General features: G+C 42.1%; 1 protein-coding gene and 1 long non-coding RNA gene across 3 annotated transcripts; one reads left to right on the forward strand and one right to left on the reverse strand.

The window, feature by feature from the left end:
* Positions 1-10,256: 10,256 nt before the first annotated feature.
* kmt5b (lysine methyltransferase 5B) lies at positions 10,257-21,665 on the reverse strand. Of its 2 annotated transcripts, none has more exons than XM_017440435.3 (10): positions 21,510-21,665; positions 18,977-19,228; positions 18,757-18,904; positions 18,177-18,342; positions 17,995-18,104; positions 17,114-17,280; positions 17,011-17,030; positions 16,596-16,732; positions 15,097-15,296; positions 10,257-14,997 (listed from the first exon to the last, which is right to left on the reverse strand). In XM_017440435.3, exons 2-10 carry the CDS (start codon positions 19,137-19,139, stop codon positions 13,535-13,537), a joined length of 2,574 nt encoding a protein of 857 aa, XP_017295924.1. In that variant the 5' UTR covers positions 19,140-19,228; positions 21,510-21,665; the 3' UTR covers positions 10,257-13,534. The 2 variants fall into 2 exon arrangements, with proteins under 2 accessions (XP_017295924.1, XP_017295925.1); XM_017440436.3 differs by lacking the exon at positions 21,510-21,665 and adding an exon at positions 21,064-21,485.
* Positions 21,661-24,115, forward strand: LOC112449894. Its single transcript, XR_003038448.2, has 4 exons — positions 21,661-21,799; positions 22,344-22,448; positions 22,929-23,036; positions 23,438-24,115. It is a non-coding gene; the product is annotated as an uncharacterized LOC112449894 (long non-coding RNA).
* The last annotated feature ends 542 nt before the right edge of the window (positions 24,116-24,657 follow it).

Consider the following 24,657-nt stretch of genomic DNA (forward strand, 5'->3'; position numbering starts at 1 on the left):
CATTCAAGGCTATCCACAACCTCGCTCCTTCCTATCTGTCCGATCTCGTGCACGTCACCACCCATTCACGCTCCCTTCGTTCATCGTCCTCCATCCACCTCAACATTCCTCCTGTCCGCCTCAGTACCATGGGAAACAGAGCATTCTCCCACTCTGCTCCACAACTCTGGAATGCTCTTCCACCTGACTTACGTAATATTGACCGTCTCTCGACTTTCAAAACACAACTCAAGACTCATCTGTTTATGTCATAAAAGGTGGAGAGCAAGATGAACCCAGGGCGCAGACTCGCTTCCAAAAAACCAAAATTTATTTAAATAACAAACAGAAAACAAAGGGCTGGCATGGCAGCAAAACAACTATAACTAAAATCTAAACAGTAGACAACAACAAGGCAAGGCAAGGCAAAAACGAGGCGTTACCAGAGACGAGACTTGAAACTAACACAAACAACCAACATCAACAATGAACCGGCGGGGAGGTGGAGAAAATGACCAGATTATAAAGCACAGGGAAATCATGGGAAATGGGCACAGGTGAGTGATTACAATTACAGACAGGTGGAGATGGGTGTGACAGAAAACCAGAAACTACTGAGCAGAGGACAGGTGGATAGTGACAAAAACAGAACCAAGGTATAAAGAAGACAAAATAATACCAAGACAAGGACAATAAAGCAAATACAAGAAAAACCAAAATCAAAACAGAACCAAAACCCAGACATATGACAGTTTAAGCTAGCCTTTTCACTTTAACTTTTCTTGTTGTTATTCTTTTAGATTTTATAGCCACCGTGTTTTATTTTAATTGTCTCTTAATATTGAAAAGTGTCCTTGGGTGTCTTGAAAGGCGCTACAAATAAAATGCATTATTATTCATTATTACAACAGATCTACTACAAATCATATGCAACTTGTTCTTCTTTGCAGAGAACAATATTTCCTTTACGTTGGACAAGACCTGGTGCTGGGAACACTTGTGACGGATCTGAAAGCTCGAGGTAAGTGGTACTGAATTGCCAAATGGTGAAATTCGAAAGGCCAGCCTCTGTGCCATTGTAGGTGATAACCTTGGCTCTCACTGTATTGGTGGTTTTGCTGAAAACTTCAGCACCAGCTGTTTCTTTTATAGATTCTGAGAAATAAAAAAAGTGTTTGCAATTGACCCACTTTCAACTGGACCTGCCAGAACTGTGCAGTCATATAAAAATAATGTCCTGGCTGAAGACCTAGATCAGAAGAAAAGGTGTCAAGTTTGACTCACAACTTCCATGTTTGCAATCCTGACCTGCCCCCATGCATTGCTCACAATCTTTTTGAAGAAAGTGTTTTCTATGATTTGGCCCTCTACATCAAACATGTTGTAAAAGTTGAGAAACAATTTACATATGTGGACCTGAATAGAAGAATTGATAAATTCAGGTACCTTGGAAATGATGCACATGATAAGCCACTTCAAGTCAATCCCAGCAGTGAAAAACTTGCGGGACATGCGGTTCAGAACTGATGTTTCCTCAGATTGCTGCCTGTGCTAATTGGAGACAAAATAAAAAGCTCAGCTGAGAACAATGTGTGGCAGCTTGTTCTACAGCTACAAAACATGGTGGAGTTCATTTGTGCACCAGATATTTCATCAGGTCAGAATGCCTACCTAAAAGTAATGCTGGAGGACTACTTGTACTAAAGAAAGACACTATTTCCTGACCATCCTGAGGCCAAAGCACCGCCATCTCCTTCATTATCCAGAGCTGACATTGAAGTTTTGTCATGATCTGTGCTCATGCTTTGTCTAGTCCTGCCCACTCTTGTGAATCTCACATTTACCTTCATCTCTTTCACCTGTGTCAGCTCCTATTTATACCTTGGCGTCACCCCTGCTCTGTGCGAGATTGTCTGCCGCTCCTGCTACAGCCTTCAAGCCCATAACCAAGTTTCAAGTGTTTACCTGTTGCCGAACCTTGCCTGTTTTTTGACCTTGTCTCTCGTCCTTTTGCCTTGGATCTAGTCCTGAGCCCCACCGTTGCCAAACCAAGCCTGACCCGGACCACCGCTCCCCGCCTGCCGGTTTTGGACCAAGACGCACGTACCGATCCCGCTGCCGACCCTCGCTAGTCTCTGACCTCCGCTCGCACTCGCCCCGTGAGTCCCACTCCAAGCACTTACCTTTTGCTGGGCCTCAGCCCTCCTTGGGCCGCCGTCCTCTCTCCCTGGCGATCGGCTGCTTCCAATAAACTCTGCTTGAACTCGCTCCTCATGTTCGTCTGCCTTCTGGGTCATGGTGGGCCACCATGCCCTGACAAGTTTGGGCCACTCATTCGCTTGTGGATGCTTAGATTTGAAAGCAAACATACATATTTCAAACAGTGTGCAAGAAAACTGCATAACTTTAAGAACCTGGGCTCCACTCTAGCTGAAAGGCATCAGCTCCTTCAGGCTTACTTAAGTGCTGGCAGCCTGTTCCCACCTCATGTAATAGTTGAAAGTGGAACTGATTTTGATCTGGCTGATTCCAATGATGACATCAGTGATCCTTTTGCTGGTCTAGACTGTCAGACTAACACTCTGATTTCACATGAAGTAAAAGTGAAAGGGACAACATACAAGAAAAATCTGTTTCTTGTGGTGGATTAATGTGAGGAAGGCATTGTCTTTGGAAAAATCAAAGCTGTTCTACTTAAAGAAAACTGTCTATTTGTTGACAGAATGTTATAGCTCTGTAACACTCAGTGATCAAAGCCTTCATTGCCTTACTGAAAAACTACCAAAAAGGCTGTGTTGTGTTAGTCAGGAAGAACCTTTGGATTACTATCTATTACCCATGTATAAACTCTGTGGTTTGTCAGTGCTTGCTCTTCAACACTCTTTTCCTTCTCTAGAATAATGTCAGCAACTTTTGCAGAGGAAATTCAGAAGGCTATTGCTAAAGCCCTTCCTGGACTTCCTCGGGTGAAGTTGGAGAAGCTGGTGGAGAGGCTTGTGAGCTGGGGCATAGAAACCACTGATGATCTAAAATTTGTTGAAGGAGCTCGTGGAGCAGACCTGTCGGATGTTCTTCCTCCCATCCAGATCCTCAAACTGCTTGACAGCTTTAAGACAGGTTAATAACGATATATTCTGTCAATATTGACTAATAACTAGTTTATTAAGGTTGTTGTTGTTCATATAGTTTTTAGTACTACTGTGGTAAAAATTCAGAAAATGTTTGTTGCCATACAAGAAAAAAAACACATGAAATACTAAAAAACTGTAATTACTCTTTCAGCTGGGGAAAAAATATTCCAGTAAGAATTCTACCTTCATCTTCCACTAGTTTTCACTGTGAATCCACCAACCTCTTCATCAGCTCCTTTAACTTCTTGGCTCTTCAAATCATTTCACATTTGCATCTTTCTTCCATCTCGTTTGGACATACATTGTTGAGTGACCTCTTTCTTGCTGCAGGAGAGAATAGATACTGGAAATCATTGTTTGGTTTATTTTTCCATTAATAATATCAACAAAAATATTAACTAGACCTGTTTTTGCATCCTCAGTGTTTTTTATATTTTTCTCAAAGTAGGTTTTTAACTGTAAATATATACAAAAGTCTTGCTTCTCTAAAGTCAGAGTGTTTGTAAGTAGCTGAAAGAGATCTCTTTGTTGGTCCGTTGTTTAAATCTGTCTAATTTAGCTGGTTCAAAACCTAAGTCATAAGTGACCAGTGGTGGGATGTAACGAAGTACAAGTACAGTAACGAAGTACAAGTACTTCGTTACTGTACTTAAGTACGTTTTTCATGTATCTGTACTTTACTTAAGTATTAAAAAGTAAAGGTGGTACTTCTACTTTTACTGGAGTACATTTTTGTCTGTTTATTTGTACTTTTACTAAAGTACAGTGTTTGAGTACTTTCTCCACCACTGTAAGTGACCCAGCGCAATATTCTTACAGATTCTTCCAATTTTTGATTTTGACATTTTTTATACCAGATGTTTAGGGGGACACTGTTCATGTTTGTTTCCCTCATGCCCCGCCTTGCCACGTCTTATTGTCACGTCTCTCAATCATGCTCATTCTAATCACCTGCGTCCCTTCCCTGATTGTCTCTCCCACACCTGGCCCATGCCCTATATATTCCCTTTCTCTTCTCTCTTCCAGCGCCAGATTATTGGAAGCCTATGCGAGCAGCTTTCCAGCATTTCCCGATTGACTTCTTGTGCTTTGACCCTGCTCACATCCCCTGGTTTACTCTTTGTGCCTTGCTCCTATCGGACTGAAATCTGGACTACGACCCCTGCCTGTGACTTGGACCTAGCCTCTCCGCCTGCCCCACTGGATAAGTTCACCGCTCTCAGCTTTCCTGGTACTGACCTGCGTCTGTCTGACCACGATCAAGTTCCCGTTTCTACTGCTTACCTGCTGTGTCCGCCGAGCCAAGCCTCCGCTCCGCTGCTCCTGGAGGTCGCTCTCCTCCCGCTCCTGAGGTTAACATTCTCTCAGCAATCCAATAAAGTCTTGTTAACGTTTCACTCCTGTGTTGTGGTTGATTTACCGGATCCTTCTGGTGAATCTTGTCAGTTAGAGAGTTTAGCAAGATCTTCTTTTTGACAGTTCCTGTCTCCAAGATGGTAGGGGTTTATCTATTTGGCTCTGCTCCAAATATTTCCATTTTGCCTCAGTGCTAGAGTCACACCAGCAGATCAATGAAGGTAGTTGTGCCGCTCTGGAATAGTCTTCAAAGCACGGTAGTGCCATTCCTCCTTACTCTTGGTCTTTTTTTTTTCCCAAATGAACGCTGAAATTAGTCTGTTCTATTCAGTAAATTGTTTTGAGGGAACTTCCACAGGTAAAGACTGAAAGAGAAAGAGCAGCGTTGATAATATATTCATCTTCATAATATCGATTTGATTATGTAGTCACAGGAATCAAGGACCAGCGGTTTAGATCATTTTTGGTTTCAAGTGTTAAAAGTAGGTGGTTATGATCACAAATCTTTGATAAGTCCTTGGTAATATTTACTCCTATTTGATAAGTGTGCCATTCTATTTAAATTTACTCAATTCACGGATGTTTTCGAGTGGTGAATAATTAAAGGTGAGAGTTTGAGTTTATGTCAGGATTTGGATTTTCTTGCTGTTTTTAGGGTCATTGTTTTTTCACGTTTCTGGTTCCCATGTTCAGTTTAGATTTATTGTTTTATTTTGTCGTTTGGTTGTCTTCATGTTTGGTTTTGTTTTTCTCCTTTTCTATATAATCCTATCATCATTCACTTCTCCTCAGTTTATCACTTGTTTACCTGCCACGCCCATCTTCACCTGACCCAAGTTTGTAATCACTCAGCTGTGCCCACTTTCCCTGTCTTTAAAACCCGGTCATCTCCTCCACGTACTCACTGGTCCGCTGTCACTTTCATGCGCTGTCTGGTCTTCCCTCATGTCTCGCACTCCTGTTTTTTTGCAATCTTGAATTTAGTTCGTGTTTTGTATTTAGTTTTGGTTTGCTGCCACGTCAGCCTTTGTTTTGTTTCTTTTTATTTTTGTGTAAAGAAATTTGTTTTTTTTTCGTGAAGCTTTCAGAATAAGTCTGCACATTGGGTTTGATTCAATACATCAAAGAACAGCATTCAGTCTTATGGAAAACACCCTGCTGGACTGTTATCATACCTGATTTCTGCTGTATTTTGGCCAAGGTCAAACGCCTCTCAGATTTTCAAAGGGGTCTCGCCAGATGAAGACGCTTCAAAGAGGTTTCTCTGGTAGCAACTGAATATGAACCAAACGTTTTTAGCAGGGCCAATAATTTACACAAAGATCATTTGGATGAGTGAGTGTCATCAGCGTAGGCCCATTCCTTGTACTGCTCACCTCCAATCACAGCATGTGACATGGCCTCTCTAATAGCCTGTGCAAGAGGTTCTATGAAAAGGGCAAAAATAATGGGGCTAAAGGGGCACCCCTGTCTGCATCCTCTTTGGAGATTAATAGTTTTGGACATATTGCAATTTACTTTAATTGTAGCTGTTGGGTAATTGTATAAGGATTATAAGGATAGTTAACAACCTGGTTATTAAAGCCAGATCTTTGTAAAAACAAGATATAAGTACTCCCATCAGACCAAGTCAAAGGCCTTTTTTCAGCATCCACACTTACAACTACAGATTCACCATCAGTTTTTCCCATATGACTAATAACATGTAGTGTAAATTTAATATTATCTTTTATATTATCTTTCTTTCACAAAACCTGTTGATCTGTATCAATTAAATCAGGAATTATATTTTCCATCCTCTTTGCTAGAATTGATGCATATAATCTGTAATTTATGTTCAAACCAGGTATGGGTCGATATAAGAGATTTTATCTTTACCTGGTTTAGGAATGATTGCGATTACTGCTTGTCTCTAAGATAAAAGAGTCTCTACCCCTTTTAGGACATAAGTGAAACATTCTTTGAGTGGTTGTATTAAAATTACTCTGAAGTGCTTGTACCACTCTGATTAGTGTAGCAGATAAATTCATTCTTTCACTATAACACAAATCTGGGATATAGATACTCTATAGCCTACTCTTGAAAAAATCCCGGGTGTCCACTCACAATTCCAAAATGGCAGACATTTTTCAAGGTGACAGAAATCCACAAACTGTTATGCACCTCTGCTTGTTTTATGAAATGTTTGTTTGGGTTTGTCAAACTTAATTTACAATCAGAAAGCAAAACTAAGCTATGTATTAATGAAATGCTTCATCAAATGTCTATATACATGCAGAAACAATAATGGTGGCCAAAAACCTTATCTTTATGCTTTATGATTCAGCGGGCAAGGGATATCTTTTTATATCAATGGAACAATGTTCATTGACATGAACATCTTTGATACTATCAATTCTCATGCAAATGGGAAAATAAGATGCTAGTTTGGTGATTATAATTTATATATTATATATGTAAAAGAGAGGAAGTCGATGCACAACCAGGGCACACTGGTGACTTCACTGCTGTGCAACTCAGCATGGGGTTCAGTGTCAGCTGATCTTGCTTTACTAATGCTGGTCCTAGCTTTACTAACTCCAAAATGGTAGACTAGTACTAGTTGTAATGGAGTTTAGATTAGTGTCCCAAATGCTGTCCAATGTAATGACATGCTATACTCAGAACTACGCAGGCCGACAGGTGTAAACGTGCAGCAAACGGCACAACGAGGTTAAACATGCCACAAACACATGAATGAGGCACACTCCAAACAGGAAATAGACCGAAGCAAAAGGAAATATGCAGCAAAAACCAAAAACACCAGCAAGTATAAAAACAAACTCCACAAAAAGGAAGTGAGACCACCAGGGGGACTTCCTGCCGTTTGACCCGGTGCTGGCAGTAAGATGCTGGTCCGCTCTCCTCCCAAACACAGTGCTTCGCTTCGGAAACATCAACAACCACTGACACATCAACCAATGACACTTGGAAAATACAAATTAAAGCTGAACTGAAAAGTGTTTTGAAGCCAACATCAATTGAAATAAAATCATTAAATGTACTTGTTGTAAAATTAAAAATAAAAAATTATACTTTTTTATATATATATAATGAACACTAAAGAAACCACTTGGGTGTTTTCATCTTTTTCCGTGACCCCTCGATGTGTGACATCCACAGAGCTGCTGAAGTTCACAGCATTCAGTCAATCATCAGTGAGTGGATCAATACTGGTACAATATAATTCAGTTTGTTGAAATTAATTGTTTGAACCGGACAGAAAATACCACTGGAGTTTCATTTTTTTGCTTCCCGAAAGATAAAAGAGATCATAGTCTGAAACTGCTGTTGATTAGTTTACTCTTGTGTGAGAGTTCATAAACGTATTTCGTTAATCTCAAGCAATCTGACTTTTTAACGAGTTAGCATCCAGTTAGCTTTGAGTTAGCAACATTAGCTCTCTCCTGCCGTCTTTATGTTGATTTGCAGTGTTGTGTACTGATGTCATGACAATGATCTGGATGTAATCGGTTCTCACCCTTCCACGTTACAAACTTGGTTGTTATGCATGTTGTTTAGTCGGCCATGACGGTCCTTGTGATCATCAGAATCCAAATCTGAAGAGTTTTCATCTGATTACAGAGATCCAGCCATTGGTTCAGGTTCATACTGGTATGTTTGTATGTCCATTACTCCTGAAGTCTTCCAGCATTTCTTCATATACATAATCATACCCTTTCATATCCACAAGTAAATAACCGGACAGTAGTGACTTTCTTTGTTCTCCAGCTCTGTTTGAGAGGCTGACTGGGGCTCAGCACACATCATGAACCCAGGACGGCATCTCCGCCCAAAATCACTACAACACTAAAAACTAGTTATTTAAGGTTTAGCTCAGAAAATGGGTCCCTGAAATGTTTTGTTTCACTAAATGATATCCATGAAATGTCAGTATTCTGAGATTTGATTTCAGTTCACCTTTAATCAATTAATCCACCATCAACTATTCTGAGTCAACCCTCTCTGTTAGTAAAATATCTCTTGAACCACTGTCTGGATTTTACTGAAGCTTTTATCAATCAGTCAATCAACTTTATTTCTATAGCACATTTTAAGAACCACAGGGGTAGCCAAAGGGCTGTTCAATGGATAAATAAAAACAGTAAAAAGGAAATAGATAAAACAAATAAACTATTTTAGGAAATAATCATTGGATATACCTCTACTACTGATTAACTTTTAAAACCAACCTAATTTAAGTTGGTTGCCACTGCTAACTCACCTTGAAAAATACAAAATTGCCAATAAATCAGCCAATTTTACGTGGCTGTAGCTGAGTCATCCTCAACACATGCATATTGTGCAAGAGCCTAGCTTAAAGCTTCTGCAATACTTGTTGGAGTCAATCTTGTCTGTCTGATAGCAAAATATCATCTGAACCACTGGACAGATGTTACTGAAACTCTCAAAGATGATTCAATAGTTTGACATCTACAACTAATGAACTTTTGGAATCGATACTGTGGAAAAGACTGGAAGTTTGCCTGCTTGTGCGTCGGAGGCTGATCTGAACCATCATTGGCTGGCCCACCTGCCAATCATAATTCCCAGCAGCCAATCAAAGCCTCGCTGTTCTGGGACTTTCCAGAGTGGCGGTGCTTTGTAGTTTCAAGTGGTTTAAAGCTGCTCCAGATAGCTTTGTGCGCGCGTGCAGCTAACTGTAAGTAAATAACATTTAACACATTCAAATTACTAATAACTAACTTCAGTTGTTTTTAGCTTTCTTCTTTATAAGATGTTGCATCTTTACATAACAAATGTGAAAAGAAGTTACTGGTAGGTTTGTGGAGACGTGAGAATTGTTTATTCAGCTATTAATCATTACTATATTCAGGATATTAAAGTTGTCCTTGACACTTATTATTTAGTTTGCTACTCTTGGTTTGAACCGTCTCTAAGTTGGTGGAAGCAGATTAATGAGCGCATTGCATGGATCTTGTCATTAATATTCTAATTAGTATACTTTCTTTATTTGTGTACTTTATAGAAACCATGCACAAAGAAAGTGTCATTTGAGCAGAACTTAATAAACCACAGAAGACAAGTGAAGCCTCATCTTTGACTGGATGCCTGCAGCTTTCCACTAAGAATAATCAAACCTTTAGTTCAAATACAAATCAAGATCACACAGCTGGCCACAACCAAGCACAAGGATGGCTTACCTCAGTCAGTTTTACCGATATTAAACTAAAATTGATATGGTAGTAGCTGACTCTGAAGGCGACAATCTGCAACATTGCCGGAGATTGTGCACATTATTTTCAAAGTTTGATCAAATGGCTACAACATCGGATAACTGTTTCTTTCAGATCTTTTTTTTTTTGCAAACTTTGCACTATTTTAATCAGTCATATATAAAAAACTTTTAGATTTATTGGAAATAGTGTGCTACAACCTTTAGTACTTGTAAGTTTATTTACAAGAACAAATCCCCATAAAATAACCTGAGCTCTCTTCATTTTCTTCTACTTCAGAATAATGCCTCTATTCTTGTCTTCTTATGTTCCCTTTAACGAGTTTTGCCAATTGTGGCTTTTAGCTATGAATTTACTCATTTTAGCTTTTAAATATTGCTTTGCTAATCTTAGCTTTGAGGTACAGTTTAGCTCATTTTAGCCTCATTTTAACTTTCACCTTCTTCATTAATTCCAGCTCTTAGCGTTCATGGCTATTTCACAGAAAATGTAATTACTTACATCTATAAGGAGCGATCAGTTTGAATAAAAACAGACGGGGATAAAAACTTGCTCAGGAAACAAGAGTCACAAAGAAACTTTATATAGTTTTCAAGTATTCAAAACTGTTAAATAAGTACAAGATGTGTTCACATGATTTACATATTGGACAATATATGCACTGCCCATGTTTAATTCTCTTTACATGTTTCCCACACAACACACTAACATGGCTGCAATCTATTCACATGTGGGGTTTGTAATCCACTGGAAGTTGTCTATTGGACAGAGAGCACACAGATGGACAGCTGGAAGAGTTTACAGTGTCTGATTGGCTGACGGAGGGAGTGGGAGGGGCTTGGCTGCTGGTGATGTGGAACATTCAGCTGATCCCTGGGTCTGGACGAGCTGTCAGTGTTTCAGGAGGACCGTGTTCTCAGTCAGCAGCCCAGGCTCACGTCAGAGCAGGACCAAAGACCAAACAACCGCTTTTTGTCTGGATGGGGTGTTTGTGTCGTTAGCAAAATACCTCATCAATCACCAAAATGATCTGAATTAACCTGTCATCTATCACAGATTAACATTTGGAGGAAACACAACTCAAGATGGTCAAAATAGCAATCTAAGCACAAACATGGCTCTAACTTGGTCAGTTTTACAGATATTGAGCTCCAATCATCCCCAACCTACACTCAAAGTGCTAAGATCATGCCATTAACTGTCAGAAACAACTGTCTGTTAGCAAAATATTTAATGACACTCTCAGAAAGTAACCATTAAATGTAGTTAATCCACCTTTCCCAAGCTGGCAGTCATTCCCAACATACACTTCCAGCACCAAAAGATCATGTGAGAGCTCGCAATCGCAAAGATGGCACCGAATTATATTCAAACCTGCTACAACTGCATCCATGTGAGTGATGGGCACACCTCGTTCCATCTGGGATGATCCAACCTCCAAAAGGCAGAATGTTAGAGACAAAGCTAAACATGGTTCGTCTGTAACATTCTGATAGTTGGACTTCTTCGTTTCAACTAAAACTTTGAGTCACGGTCCACCTGGAACACCAAACAGGAAGTCAAAGTAGGACATGATTCTCCAGGCTGTAGAGTCAGTGACAGTCACGAAACAGTGAGTGGAATCACAGAAAGTTCTTCTGTCAGTTCTGCCTGAACGTCCACGTGGGCCATGTTGTCATTTCAGAACAAAAACAACAAAAAAATCAGCTCTGCTTATTTACTGATGGTTTATACAACACTCTGTGCTTTTATTGTGAAAGGTAAAGTAAATGTACGTGATTCCTGCAGGAATGACTTATGAGAAATAATTATTCATAAATATATCAATAAAATAAATAATTGCAAAGAAAGGATTTAATTCTCTTCAAATGACTGTATTTGTTTTTTTTGGTTTTTTGGAGAATTTAAACTTTTAGCACCTAGCTCAGATATGCACCATGAAACAACTAAAATAATCCCGTTAATGAACTACCTCATCACCACCCGCCGCTGAAAAGCCACGGTCTTTGTTTGACTGTTAGCAAACGATCTTATGAACCAATACATGAATTTTAATGAAATAATCCTTAAATGAACTTCTGGAGTCGACCCAGTTCAAGGTAGCTGCCACAGCTAATCCCCTTTACAGACACTAAAACGCCTTTAACTCAACCAATCAGAATTCAGCTCTCTCTACAAACTGAGATGATGTTAGCTGCCATTTAGCTGCTTTACAAATTAAACCTGATTCACCGCATTGATTGTTAGGAGCTGAAAAAATGAGTTCATCAGCTCATTATAGTGTAAACAAATGAAGAAAAATAAAGTCATTCCTTAAAAATGTCAGTCTAAAAACTTATATTAAATGGATAAAACTATAGTGATCCATCTAAATGTGTCTCCAAGTATTTATTTCTCGATTCACCTGAAATATAAGAGAATATCAGGGTGACTTAGAAGAAACAGGTTTGTTTGTTTGAGTTTCAAGAATAAAGTTGAAATTGTACCAGAACCAAGCCACCACTGGTGCAGTAAACTTATAATTCAGAACTGGTTGGAATTAGAACGTTTCTGCTGTGACAGTGAAAGTAAAGCTTAATGAGGATATCTGACAGTCCCCCCCAGCCAGAACCTCAGGCTTCAGGATGATGCTCAGCTTCTACCAAATCAAGTCTGAACTCAGGATCTCTACAGCTGACAGTTATTCCACCTTTGTGTTTGCCAAGGTAGCTGTGACGGCCATATTGAATTAGACTGACTCAAAAAGCAGAGACACTCCCAATGACTAATCTGCCTGTTGGTTCGTGAGATATTTCAATGAGCACAAAACTTTAGGAAGATTTGAAGAATTTTCCATAGTTTCCTATGAGATCCGTAACCATGGTAACTCAGATCTGCAGTTAAAGCACCTGTCCTGCAGCCCAGGTATTGGTTCTGAAATCTAAACTGTTCAGGCTGTATTAAAGAGGTGGACAGTGATATGTACCTGCCACAGAAATCTCCCTGTGCACAAGGCAGGTACCAAAAACAACAAATCCAGTTCGGTTTAGTGTCTGGAAACACTATTCAGACATTTTTAACTTTGTAAAAATCTAAAAATAGAGATAACATTTCAACTTTAATCTTCAAACTATGAAGAGAGAGAAAGAAAAAAACCAACTCCCACCTCAAGCCCTAACACACTATCGTCCCAGAAGCCAATCTGTGGTCAGTTCCAATTTCAACAAGCAAACATGTTGACTAAGAACTATGTTACAGCTAAATCTGCCGTTTATTATTACCAGTAAATATCTTGGATGATTTAATGATGCTTGAGTGAATAAACTCATGATTTCAAACTATGAACAAGACAACATTAACTTAATTACCAACTGCTCATTGCAAAACAAATAAAAAATAAACAATCTGTTATGAGAACATGGCACCAGAAGGACGAAGTGATGCTCTAATGCCTCTGGATCACCCACTCCACACAAAGCTTACACACTATGAGACAAAAACAAACAGCTGTGTATGAGACAGACGGGAAAATCACCAAACTGTACACTTTCTACATGTCCATGATGAAATATAACAAGTGCATTCACTGAAACAGACGGTTCAACCTAAAAGAAACCCTCTGTTTTCACTTGGAACTCAGACTGCTGAGAAAAGAGAGAACCAAAGAGTTTGTCATTTTTCAGGATTACAACCAAAAATCAACTTGAGTTGAAGTGAAGAACAGAGATTTGTTTTAGGTTAAGAGCACCCTCACTTAGATTCTTGATTTTCAGCATTTTTTTAAATTCCTTCCTTTACATCAACACAACAGTTGATCAGCGGCTCATCTTTATTTACACGGAGGTCCGACGCTCACGCATTCAGCCTCAGAGACTGATCCTCTCTCCTCCTGGAGGAGATATCGATGTCTATAGAATCTTTGCCCACGATGAGGCGCAGCCGCTTAGCTGGAGGAAGTGGAATGAAGTCGTCCTCAAACTCGTTGTGGAAGTAGTCATCGTCGTCCTCCCCTTCCTCCTCGTCATCGTCAGACGAAGGTTCTGATAGGACCTTCTGGGTCCGATGCGCACCGTTCCTGCTCTCCAGACTCGGAGTCACTCCCCCGTTGTAGGACATCTGCTCCACCTTAGTCTGGGCTATTCTCCGGGCATCGTCCTCCCTCTTCAGCTGGATCTTCAGTTTGGTGGCGTTGCTGTGGACTCCCGGCGAGAAGCCATTGTTGAGTTTGGCCACATATGAGCTGCCTTTGTCCTTGTCATGGTCCTTGCTGAACTTGATGCTGATCTTGCTGGAAGAGGCCGGGTTGAGCGTGGAGGAGCCCACGTGGTCACTGGGGTCATTGGTCTTGCTGCTACTGCTGTCCCTCCGCCGGCGGAGCGTCAGTTTGGGAATGCCCGTGTTGTTTTCCAGGATCAGTTGAGCATCATACCGTGTGATCCTACGCTTCTTTTTCCCCTTGTCCTGCGAGCGGCAGCTACTCTTGCTTTTGTCCCTGCGGAGGGATTTGCTGCCGTTGGTGACGCCGTTGAAGTCCCTGTGTCTGTCGGTGAAGTTCAGCAGCATGTTTCCACAGTCAGAGAAGTTGGTGGCATGGGCTCCAGCTGCCGGGGTGAACGGCTCACAGTTGGAGCCTTCACATTTAATCGCCCGCTCGGTCCTGGGGTGCGCTGGCCGTTTCTGGCTGGTGCGCGTGCTTCTTCTGGCATAGCCGGCATCTAACACCGGCTGCTGGAACCCGACTCCATGGTGGAGGTACTCGTCCATGTCCGCAGGCTCGGTTTTAATGACCACTCCACCAGGAACTGGGCTCAAGCCATCCATGGCACTGGGCTCCAGCTTGACACCAGCGGCCAGGTCCTGGGCCTTTACAAATGTCCTTGTGGACCTGCGAGTTCTGTAAGTGGAACCCTGGCTGCCCTCGCTGCTCTGGACAGCATGAAGGCTGCCGTTCTCCTTGGCAGCATGCCGAGTGATGCAGCCCCGCTGGCCCAGCGGCACCACTTCCTGTCCATCCTTCGGCTTCTTGACGGTGATGGCTTTACACAGCGCCACCTTGGGATCCCTGAGACCCAGCTGGCCAACCTCGGGTTTGGCCGACGCTCTGGGCTCCGCCCCTCTCCTGCGACTCCGCATCTGGACTTTAATGAGCGAAGGCTTGGATTTTAGTCTCTTTGGTACCCTGTTATTGTTTATACGACCTTGTTTTGAACATGAGGTAGAAAGGGCTCTGGACAAAGTCTGTCTGCTTTGAGTCCTGTTTTTATACTTCAGGCCAGATGATGACGACGACGAAGATGATGTTCTTTTTCTGGCAGCTGGTGAGGAAGACAAACAGTAGTCCCTCAGCATTTATAATATGAAGCTGATTTAGCCCGTGCAAAATCATTAAGATGTGAAACTCTTTGAGGACTTACACTGATGTGTTTTTGGCATTTCCTGAGAGTCTACATCAGTGTGGGAGCCCACAGAGTGACTGTCCGAGCTCCGGTTTCCTTCTCCGAGTTTCTTCAGTCTGTTGAGCCGCTTGTCCGTTTCCCGCAGCCCGTACTTGCTGTTGATCACCGGCATCTCCACCGGCAAGCCAGCTTTTGATTTGAAAGCACCGGTACCCCGTCTGCATGAAACAACCAACAGAAATGTATTCATCATTCACCGTTCTGCTCAAACCTTGGAAATGACATTATGCACAATCCATGTGACATAGTGAAACGTCACGCTCAGAGGAAATCATGCCAAAGTGGGAAACAAAGTAACGTGCACAGCCTAGAATACAGTTTTGTAAGCTGTGCAGTGATTTTCAGTGACCTCTAACACCCAGGAATCAGTCAGACCACAGCTGAAAACTGAGCTCAGGTCTGCGCAGCATCCTGATGGTGACCTGACAGCGCAGAAACCTTTCAGGAAAATGTCTTGGTTGTTTGTTTTCCATCAAAAATAAAGCTGAAATCAAGCTGCTGTTTTTGGTGAAAACGTCACAGTTTCCTGCTTTCATGGAGGACGTGACCGAAGGGAGCTCCAGCATCAGATCCTGATGTTTCAAACTGGTTAAAGCTGTTTTTTCTCAAAGCCTGGGGTTTGACTCGTGGTTATTGTTTCATGAATTAGCTGTAGTTTTTAGTGAATTCAGCTTCAGAGATGTCTGCAGCATGGACGTGTCCTGGTTGAAAACAATGTGAAGCAGACGCTGACACTTTGTGTAAACCATAAAGATCCACCATTTAACACACTAAATGTCCAATATTTTCACTCTGACGGACTGTTGATACAGATCCATAAACAACAAGATCTGTAACAAGAGTTACTTGTTTTTTATGTCATGACTAAAACTGAAATGTCAAGATTAAAGTGGAAATATTATTGCCTAAAAAGTCATCTTTTAAGCCTAAACTAAAAGAAGTGCTCTGATCATTTCTTGTTATTGTATCTGAGGGTGATGGGGGAACTTTTACTGGGTTCCCAGTGAAGTAACGCAGGGTTTTATTTGAAGCAGTCTGATATGCGGTAGCTCAGTGGTCAGGCCCAGGTTGCGTCAGGAAAGACATCTGACGTACAACAGTTGCCAAATCTTCTGTGGGAGTTTGCTCACTGTGGCAACCCTGCAGGAGGGAGCAGCTTGAAGGATGAAGGAGGGGAAAAACTTTCCCACTGCAGAGGAACTCACAAAACTTGTTTTAATCCTACACAATAAGAGTCTCAACACATTCACTGAGTGCTAAATACTTTCAAAACTCCTGGTGGTCTATGCTGCAACGTGTGTTCCTGGGGTCCAGATGTTCAGACAGAGGTTTTTGAGGGTGTCACTCAGTGTATGTGTTGGAGTCTCTTACTGTGAAGGACTGAAACAAGTTCTGTTGGTTCTGCTTCAGGTTTTTATCAACACGTCCATGTTGTTGTGCAATATGAGTGCACTAACCTTTCACACGTATAGCATTCACAGAACTCATTGTTTTCCCCAAAGAACCCGTCTCCATAATAACAGGAGATTTCCTCTCCTGGTTCAATGTCCCTCAGAACCTTCACGCAGGCCGTGTCCCGTCCCGTCGACACAAACTGCAACAAAACAACAACAACAAGCATTTCAAACCAAAGTATTTCCCCACTTCAGATTTCCTCTGGTTTGACTTTTTTGTTCCACCTTAATTGTTTCAGATCAGGAAACAAATGTTAATATCAGACAAAGATAACCTGAGTAAAGACTCAATGCAGCTTTTAAATGATGATTTCATTTCTTAACCAAGCTGACAAAAAGCCGAAGCAGGAGAAATCTGTAACGATGGATTTCCACAGGCTAACACCGCTCCTTGGATCCCTCCGTCAGGCAGCCTTACCTTACAGTTTGGTCGGCAATCTGAGAGAAAGAAAATAAACTCTGTTAGACATCCAGAACTTCTCCGTGTGCGTCTGCAACACATCAGGTGTACAGGTTTGTACCGTGATTGATGAAGGCGGCGGGGCCGAGCCACAGCTGAGCACAGTTCTTGCGTGTGGAGTACATGACGCTGAAGTCGTTCTCGCCATGGCGGAGCAGCAGGTTCTCCTCGCTCTCAGACAGCTCAGCGATGCAGCCCACCAAGTACTCAATCTTATCATTTCTTTTCCTGCAACATTACAAACAGGCCAGCTATGAGCAGCCATTTCACTGACTGGGTGAAAGTCCTTATCCAGACCTCACTTTCATTGTTGCTGTTCAAGAGAGCCATAAAAGATTAAAAGAAAGTTCAATACCTTGTTGGAAGTAAAATTCTGTTTTCTGTCAAACTGTGTTATCTTTGCTGTTATTCACTGATTCAACTAATGAAATGAGAAGGAACTTAAGGCTCTTTCACAAACACTTGAACCTGGGACCTGTATGCCTTCTGGCTGCCTCGTGTGATTTCTGAGTGGCCCAGAGTGGCGGGGGGCGCTGAAGCTAACCCACCCTGATGCATCTTTGTGTCACAAAGTGACGCAGTAACAGAGCCATAATGGTGGACACTCAGCAGCAGCATAAAGACGGACTGGTCTTTGTGGCCATTTTGCAGAAATGTTTGGTAAAAGAGCTTGTATTTCTGTGACAGGCTGCTGGATCCAATTTTAACTTTGTTAAGCTGTAGGTTATGTGACAACACAACTCTGCTTTCATTCCTCTGAAAATGTTCAGGTATAAAGGCCTGACACCGAGGGAAACTCTGACAGACCATCAGAAAGCCTAAAGAGCTCCTAATCAAGAGCAGGCTCCAGGGACGTCTGGATCATTAGGAGGACAGAAATAAATAGCTGAGGACTGGATCAGGAGTTTTCCCACACAGATGCAAAGAAAGTGGTTATCTCACCATTCCTTTGTGGCTACAATTTTAGCTCCGTTCTGCTCGGATGAATAACGATTGCAGGGCAGAATCTCAAAGCCGCTGTCTGCAGCGAACATCCGCAGATAAACAAACACCTGTGTAAAACAAAACGTTAGCCTCTGATCTGTCAGACAGCGGCCTCAGAAGCTTCGAAAAGAAGTGTTTACATGTTGCTTGAAGAGCTTTTCCTGAGCCTTGGACTTGTGGAGGAAAAGATTTCGGCACCAGTCTCCTGACGTCAGAGCTTTGTAAGCTTTCTCCAGGTTGTCGTGTTTCTTGAAGCGCTCGATGATTTCCTTCAGCTCCTCTTGTCTTCCTTTGATTGGTCGAAATCTGCCAGGAAACATTTAAAAAGACAGTTTAAGGCCTGGCATTCTTTGAAGGAATGCATATCGCCTGCCTTTGACATTAGGATGTAGAGGAACGGCAGAGGTGGAAACCCCCTTCTCGTGGGATCTGGTAGCCTTCAGAGTGTGTGTTGTGAAGGATTCTCAGATACTACCACAACAAACTTTTAGCTCAATAATTGTAAAACTGACTGAGCTTTAGTTATTGTTGTGCTTTTTAAGGTCAGTTGGCTGTGGCAGCCATCTTAAAAGGAGGTTAATCAGTTGTAGACGTACATCCAGTGTTTACTTTCCAAAGGTTTTATTAAAATCCATTTTGGTACCAGGCAGACACACAAACACACACAGGTAAAGACATTATTTGGCGGCAGGCGATGTTCCTCAGCTGAGGCAGACTGACCTGGTGTTCATCTTGTGAGTCTGAAAGCCCAGGTAAGGATCCAGGATGAGGCTGGTGGTCAGGTCATCGTTCTCACACAGCTCCTTGGCCGTCATTCCTGAGGAGGGCACGTAGCGCCGCTCTGCCTCCAGACTGGCAGCGTTACACCCTGAAACACACACACACACCGCTGTTAGGGGGCGGAGCTGCGCAGCCACCCAAAGCATCAGTCTAAACTCACTGCGGCTACATCGACGGCTCCTCTGGTGGCTTCTGATTTGGTGCTGCGCCACCCGCTGGGAGTGCTGAGAGCGAGTCTGGCTCACGGGCTGCTCGGCAGTCAACTTGTTCCCGTGGCGTCTGCCATTTACCACCATGTTCTTGGATTCGCCCAGCCACTTCATGCCCACAAGCCCCCTGCTTCAGTTGCATTTAGTCTCTGAGAGGAAGCAGTGCTCTTCAGTGGGGAAGACTGGGATCTGGAGTTTTAAAACTAAACACATGAAAAAGAAATACATAAAAATGGGATCCTGAGGCAGCATCCACACCGTTGTTTTCCTCTTTCTTCTGCACTTCCTCATACTTGATGATACTTGATCCTATCGATATATTAAAATGTTCAGTTGATTGGGAACAGGGTGCTATGATTTTGTTTTTGTAACTTTTATATTTTTCAAAAAATGTAACTTTATTTAAAATAAAATTAACCAAAGAAATACATTGAGTTATTTTCAATTGTTTCAAAACATTGTTCCCTTTGAAATCTGCTTCTTTTGGTCTTCTTATGTGACATTTAGCTTCTAGCTGCTCAGGTTAGCCTTCAGCTACTCATTTGCCTGGTTTAGATTCTGGCTGCTTATCTCTTCGGTTCAGCTCTTAGCTCCTTTTTAGTTCTTAGCTACTCTTCTGCTCAGTATAGCTTTAAAAAGGCTGTTTAAGCTTCTTAAACAAATTTCAGCGATCAGAATTCATACTCTATTTTAGCAGATTTTTTTTCCTAGTTTGGTGTTTGTCATTAAAACAAAGTCACCAAGTTTGTTGGAGCCCTTGAAAGTTTTCCCAGAGAGGAAGAAATGCTCATCTTGTCATTTAAAAGAAGATGAAGCCAGTTGTGATGATTAAATCTCCATCAGAACTGCTTTCAGCTGCTGTAAATGACTCTGCAGCGCCTCCCAGTTGTCACTCCAAACACTGCAGCAGCTTTCTGTCAGCTGAACACAATCCTCCTCACAGACTGATCAACCAGAACATTATGACCATCCACCTAACATTCAATACGCTTCCATTTTATCAATAGAGGATGTTCACGTAACTTCTATGTGATAAATGAACAGCAGGACCCAAAGTTTCCCTGCAGAACTCTCACTGCCTCCGCCCACCACCTGCTTCCCATAATGCACCTGGTGCACGGTCCTCCCCAGGTAAGAGACACATACAGGCCCCTGTCCATTTCCATGGTAGGAGGACCTGGGTCAGCATGGACACCCGGACCCAAACACAACAAAGTGGGATGTTCTGTGGGTTCTGTCAGAAACATTTAGGAGCTCTTCTCTTGGCTCAGAGCAACACGAGCTGACACAAACATCATCCTGTATTTTTTGACAACTTTAAAAGTGAGCTTTTAAAGTCAACTCAAAACTGTTCAATCCCTTTTTAGTTCTTTAAGGACAATGCTCACTAGATGCCAGAATTATTCCAGGTGGTGGTCATAATGTTATGGCTGGTTGGTGCATCTCTTTGAGCCTGCAGCGCCCCCCAGTGGTAACCTTAAACACAGCAGCAGCTACTGTCAGGTGAACTCGGTTTTATTCATTGTGATTAAAACAAATAAAGCCTTCTGTGGCCTGTGTCGGTGTGTGGCTCTCCTTATTTCACACAGAGAACAGGTTCCTTTCAGCCGCGGGGTCGGCTCTCACACAAGCCGGCCGTTGTAGCAGCTAGCATCGCGGTGTTAGCTCAGAGGATAATCTAACAGCATTCCGATCAGGATAATGGGGCTGTGGGAACCCGGAAGGCCACGCCAACATCTGAGGCTGAAAATGTTGACATGTCGCGGTGGTTCTGACCCAGCAGCCCTCGGAAACAAAGAGGCCCGTCGAGCACAAGGAGCCGAGCCGAGCTGAGAGCGATTATCGCCGGTGTGACAGAACAACGTCCGCCACACCACAGTCCCAATGCTAGCCCAAACACACCCAGAAACATCGGAATAAACCCAGTTTAAATGTGTAAAAACGAATCGCTCTCAGGAGCACGAGAATATCCCGAATTAAACAGAACCCGGTGAAACATCCGAATAAGCGGATTTAAACGGCGACAAACATCACTTACTGCCACTTTGTGCCGTGTTAGCTGGAACTTCAGCTTCGATGAAAACACGATGCAGCTTCCCGTCCCTTCGCTATAATCAATAAATACATTAATCCATTCTCAGTTGCACTCTGCTGGACAGAAACACCGAACCGACACCGATCCCAGAACCGGCGGGGCTCGGCTCTGAACACCGACTTTAACGGCTCCGAACACGGCGTTAGCTCCGGCTGCTCGGATCCGTTAGCCTGCTTAGCTCCCCGGGCTAAAGCTCCGAGCTCCGGCGCGGTTAACGGGCAGCTCCGGAGCCTACAGCCGGCAGGAGCCAGCCTCCTGCGGCTGAGGGAGGCTGAGAGAGGCAGCGAGCGGCCCGGAACATTATTTATCCCAGTGGCTGTTCGCAGGTAAATAGAAGGCTGGGAGCTTTTCACGCGTTAAATGCCCACAAACACACAAGGTATACTCACACGGTTATCGGCCCAGAACCCACGGAACCGAACACAAGTCCACATGCAAAGCTGTCACGACACTCTCAACAAATTCATCACAGGAAATTCATTATTTTATTAGATTTTTTTCCTTTAAAAATTAACATTAAAATTCAAGATGGCGGCCTGGCACAGACGAGTGCGGACCGCAGCACAGCCATCCGAGAGAAAATAGATCTGATAACACGCAACCGGTTCCGTTCGTCTGCGTCGAACCGGGACACTGCACGTCAGCGTCCGGGTCCGAACCCTCACACTGAGCGCCGCAGGTGACTTTATTACTTTCATTTTCTGTAAGAGTGAAAGGGTGAGAAACAATGGAAGTAGTTTTGTTTTTTTGTCAGTCGGATGTACACTAAAGTAGTGCTGCAAACATAAACAAACATCTTTACGCTTCCTAAAGAACCCAGAGGTGGTAGGCAAGTTCGGTTCTGCAGCAGAACCCGACCGGAACTGGCGAGGTTCGGTCCACAAACACCAACAGACGCTTTAAGCTCATTCTGCGGGGGTTAAATGAGCATTTCCTCACTTGTCCTGCTGAGTAATTCATCAGCAGCTTCAGGATTTGTTCCTGTTCAACTCTGAGATTATCACCAGACTAGATGTTGACCTGCTGATGAAGGAGAAAACAGGACCTTTTTCGAGGTCAGGGATTCAAATGTCCTGTATTAACTGAAGGTCTGCAGCATCCAGCATCTTTCTTCTCTGATGCCCAACAAGAAGCTGGGAAGGCTGACGGTCACACGTGTTAATTTTTATGTTTATAGTGTTTTATGTAGCGATAAAAACTACCTTTCAGTTCCTGTTTTGCAGAGAAAACCCTGAGCTCAGATGCAATGGAAGTCAATGAGAGCTTGGGTGTGTGATCCCTCTGCACTCTGGGGAGAGTTGAGAAAGAAACACACAAGTCCCACAACAGTAAGAGACACACTGTGTAGGAAAAGAGAAAACTACCTACAGTTCAATTTATAAGAAACGTAAGCAAAAGTTGTTTGCAAGTGTTTGAAAGTTTATACATCATCACCCTGGTGAACTTTCTGTGGTAATAAGATGAGCTCGGTCTAAACCTCTGACATGAGACAGCAGATGAGCTAGGACTTTAATTTACTTATTTTTACTAGCACTAGTTCCCAACAGAAAGTCCTGTCAGGTCACCTCAGGTAGACAGCAACTGAGCTAAACTTTCATATTTCATGCTGACTCAGTTCTCTGACCTGAGCAGAAAAGTCTCTTTATGATAAAAACAGAAAGTTATAATAGTATAAAGTTCAGCATTCCTACTGTTTACCTGTTTATAGTTTCTTTTTTTTTTTTTTTACCTTTTTTTAAATCAGATGAGTCCTGTTGAGATTAAAAGATCTTTTTGCAAACTATTTCTGCACATTTTGTCACGGCCAGAAACAGGAAGATGGTTCCACAAGAAGATGGTTCCCTGTGTTCTGCTGGTACGCTGAGAACTGGAAGCTCTGCCTCCTGTTCTGCATTTAAAGGCTCTAGGAACCACAAGTAAACCTGCAGTCTGTTCTTATGCTACTTTTAGCTTTTAGCTACTGTCTTGCTAAATTTGGTTTTAAGCTACTGTTTTGCTCATTTTAGCTTTCAGGTACAGTTTTGCTAATTTTGGCTTTCAGCTATGGTTCTGCTATTTTGAACGTTTAGCTCCTGTTTTTCTGACTTTAGTTCTGTTCTGCTTGTTTTAACCAAATATTCAGCTAATACTTCATCTTTCAACAAGTCCTAACAAACACCCTCTGTACTCAGCATTCACACAGCATTTTCCTTATAGAAGAAGTTGATTTGAACATTTCCACATGCACAGAACCAAGCAGTTGTGAGGAGAGCAGCAAAGATATGTTGCACTTGACCTGCAGAAACCAGATTAAAACCATTAGTGAATGTTCCTACAGCACTGAAGCGTTCTGACGTTCCTGTGTTCTGCTGGTACGCTGACATGTCCTGGAGTGCTGCCCAGAACCTGGTGGGCGACCATGTCTCTGTGGTTCACAGTGAGTGGGCTGCATGTGTGAGAAAGCTGCTGCCATGGAAACCACCTGAACAGACCCCTGACCTCCTGACTGCACCCAAGCTTAAATACGCCAACCATCCAACACTGTGGAGAAATAAAGGCCAAGCACTCCTAGAAAGAATGCACCTCACCCGCCATCTTTCAGTCAAGTCAGTTTATTTATAAAAGCTCATTAAAAACAACAGGTTGTAACCAAAGTGGTGGAGAATCATAATTATAAAAGACAAAGGGAAAAACAGCAATTAAAACAAGTTTAAAATAATTTTAGAAAATGTCACAAAAATAAATAAACTGTGAACATCGTACCAATAAAAGACTAAATCAACTCGCACTGGGTTAAACATCAGTGAGAACAAATGTGTTTTTAAAGGAGTTTTAAAAACAGAAAATTAAAAAATTAAAAGGGCAGACTGTTCTAAAGTTTAAGAGCCACGGCAGGAAAAGCCCATTCTCCTGATCAGGAGCTCAGGGCTGCGAAGGAACATAAAGTCAAAGTCAGATTTATTTATATAGCACTTTTCAGTACAAAGTGCTGTACAACATGCAAACATAAAAATACAGAAAAAAACACAACAATATTGAAAATATAGAGCTAAACATATCTAAAACATGAGACACTAAATAAGACTAAGTCGTACTAAAGATAAACCAAAGATAAGTTGAGGAGAACCAAACTACGATATAACATAAACTAAATTAGAGTTTAAAAACCTCAGCCGAACAGAAGCCATGAAAACACACACCCAATTTAAAGTTACATAAAAATACAGAGTAAAACTTATCCAAAACAAGTCATACTAAAAATAAACTAAAAATAAAGATAAACTGAGAAAAACCAAACTAGGATATAATGAAAGTGAACATAAAGTAGACTAGGATTTAAAAACCTCAGTGAATGAGACGTGATAAAAACTGAACTATAGATACCAAAGGCTAACTAAGGGTACCGACGGCCAGCTAAGAGTTAAAAACATTTTAATAGTTTAATAAAAGGCCTACGTGGTAAAAACTAAGATAAGTAAAATAAAGGTACTGTAAGGCTAACTAAGAGTACCAAAAGCCAGCTAACAGATACATTTTAATAGAAACAAGATAAACAAC

The sequence above is a fragment of the Kryptolebias marmoratus genome, linkage group LG15 (assembly GCF_001649575.2).
Source record: "Kryptolebias marmoratus isolate JLee-2015 linkage group LG15, ASM164957v2, whole genome shotgun sequence".
Taxonomy (NCBI): domain Eukaryota; kingdom Metazoa; phylum Chordata; class Actinopteri; order Cyprinodontiformes; family Rivulidae; genus Kryptolebias; species Kryptolebias marmoratus.

Coding starts and splice junctions, on each gene's coding strand:
- kmt5b (XM_017440435.3), bottom strand. CDS start 19,139: ATGAAGTGGCTGGGCGAATCCAAGAACATGGTGGTAAATGGCAGACGC. Junction 18,905..18,976: donor GAGCCGTCGATGTAGCCGCA/GTGAGTTTAGAC, acceptor TGTGTGTTTCAG/GGTGTAACGCTGCCAGTCTG. Junction 15,297..16,595: donor GAATGCTATACGTGTGAAAG/GTTAGTGCACTC, acceptor TGTTTCATGCAG/ACGGGGTACCGGTGCTTTCA.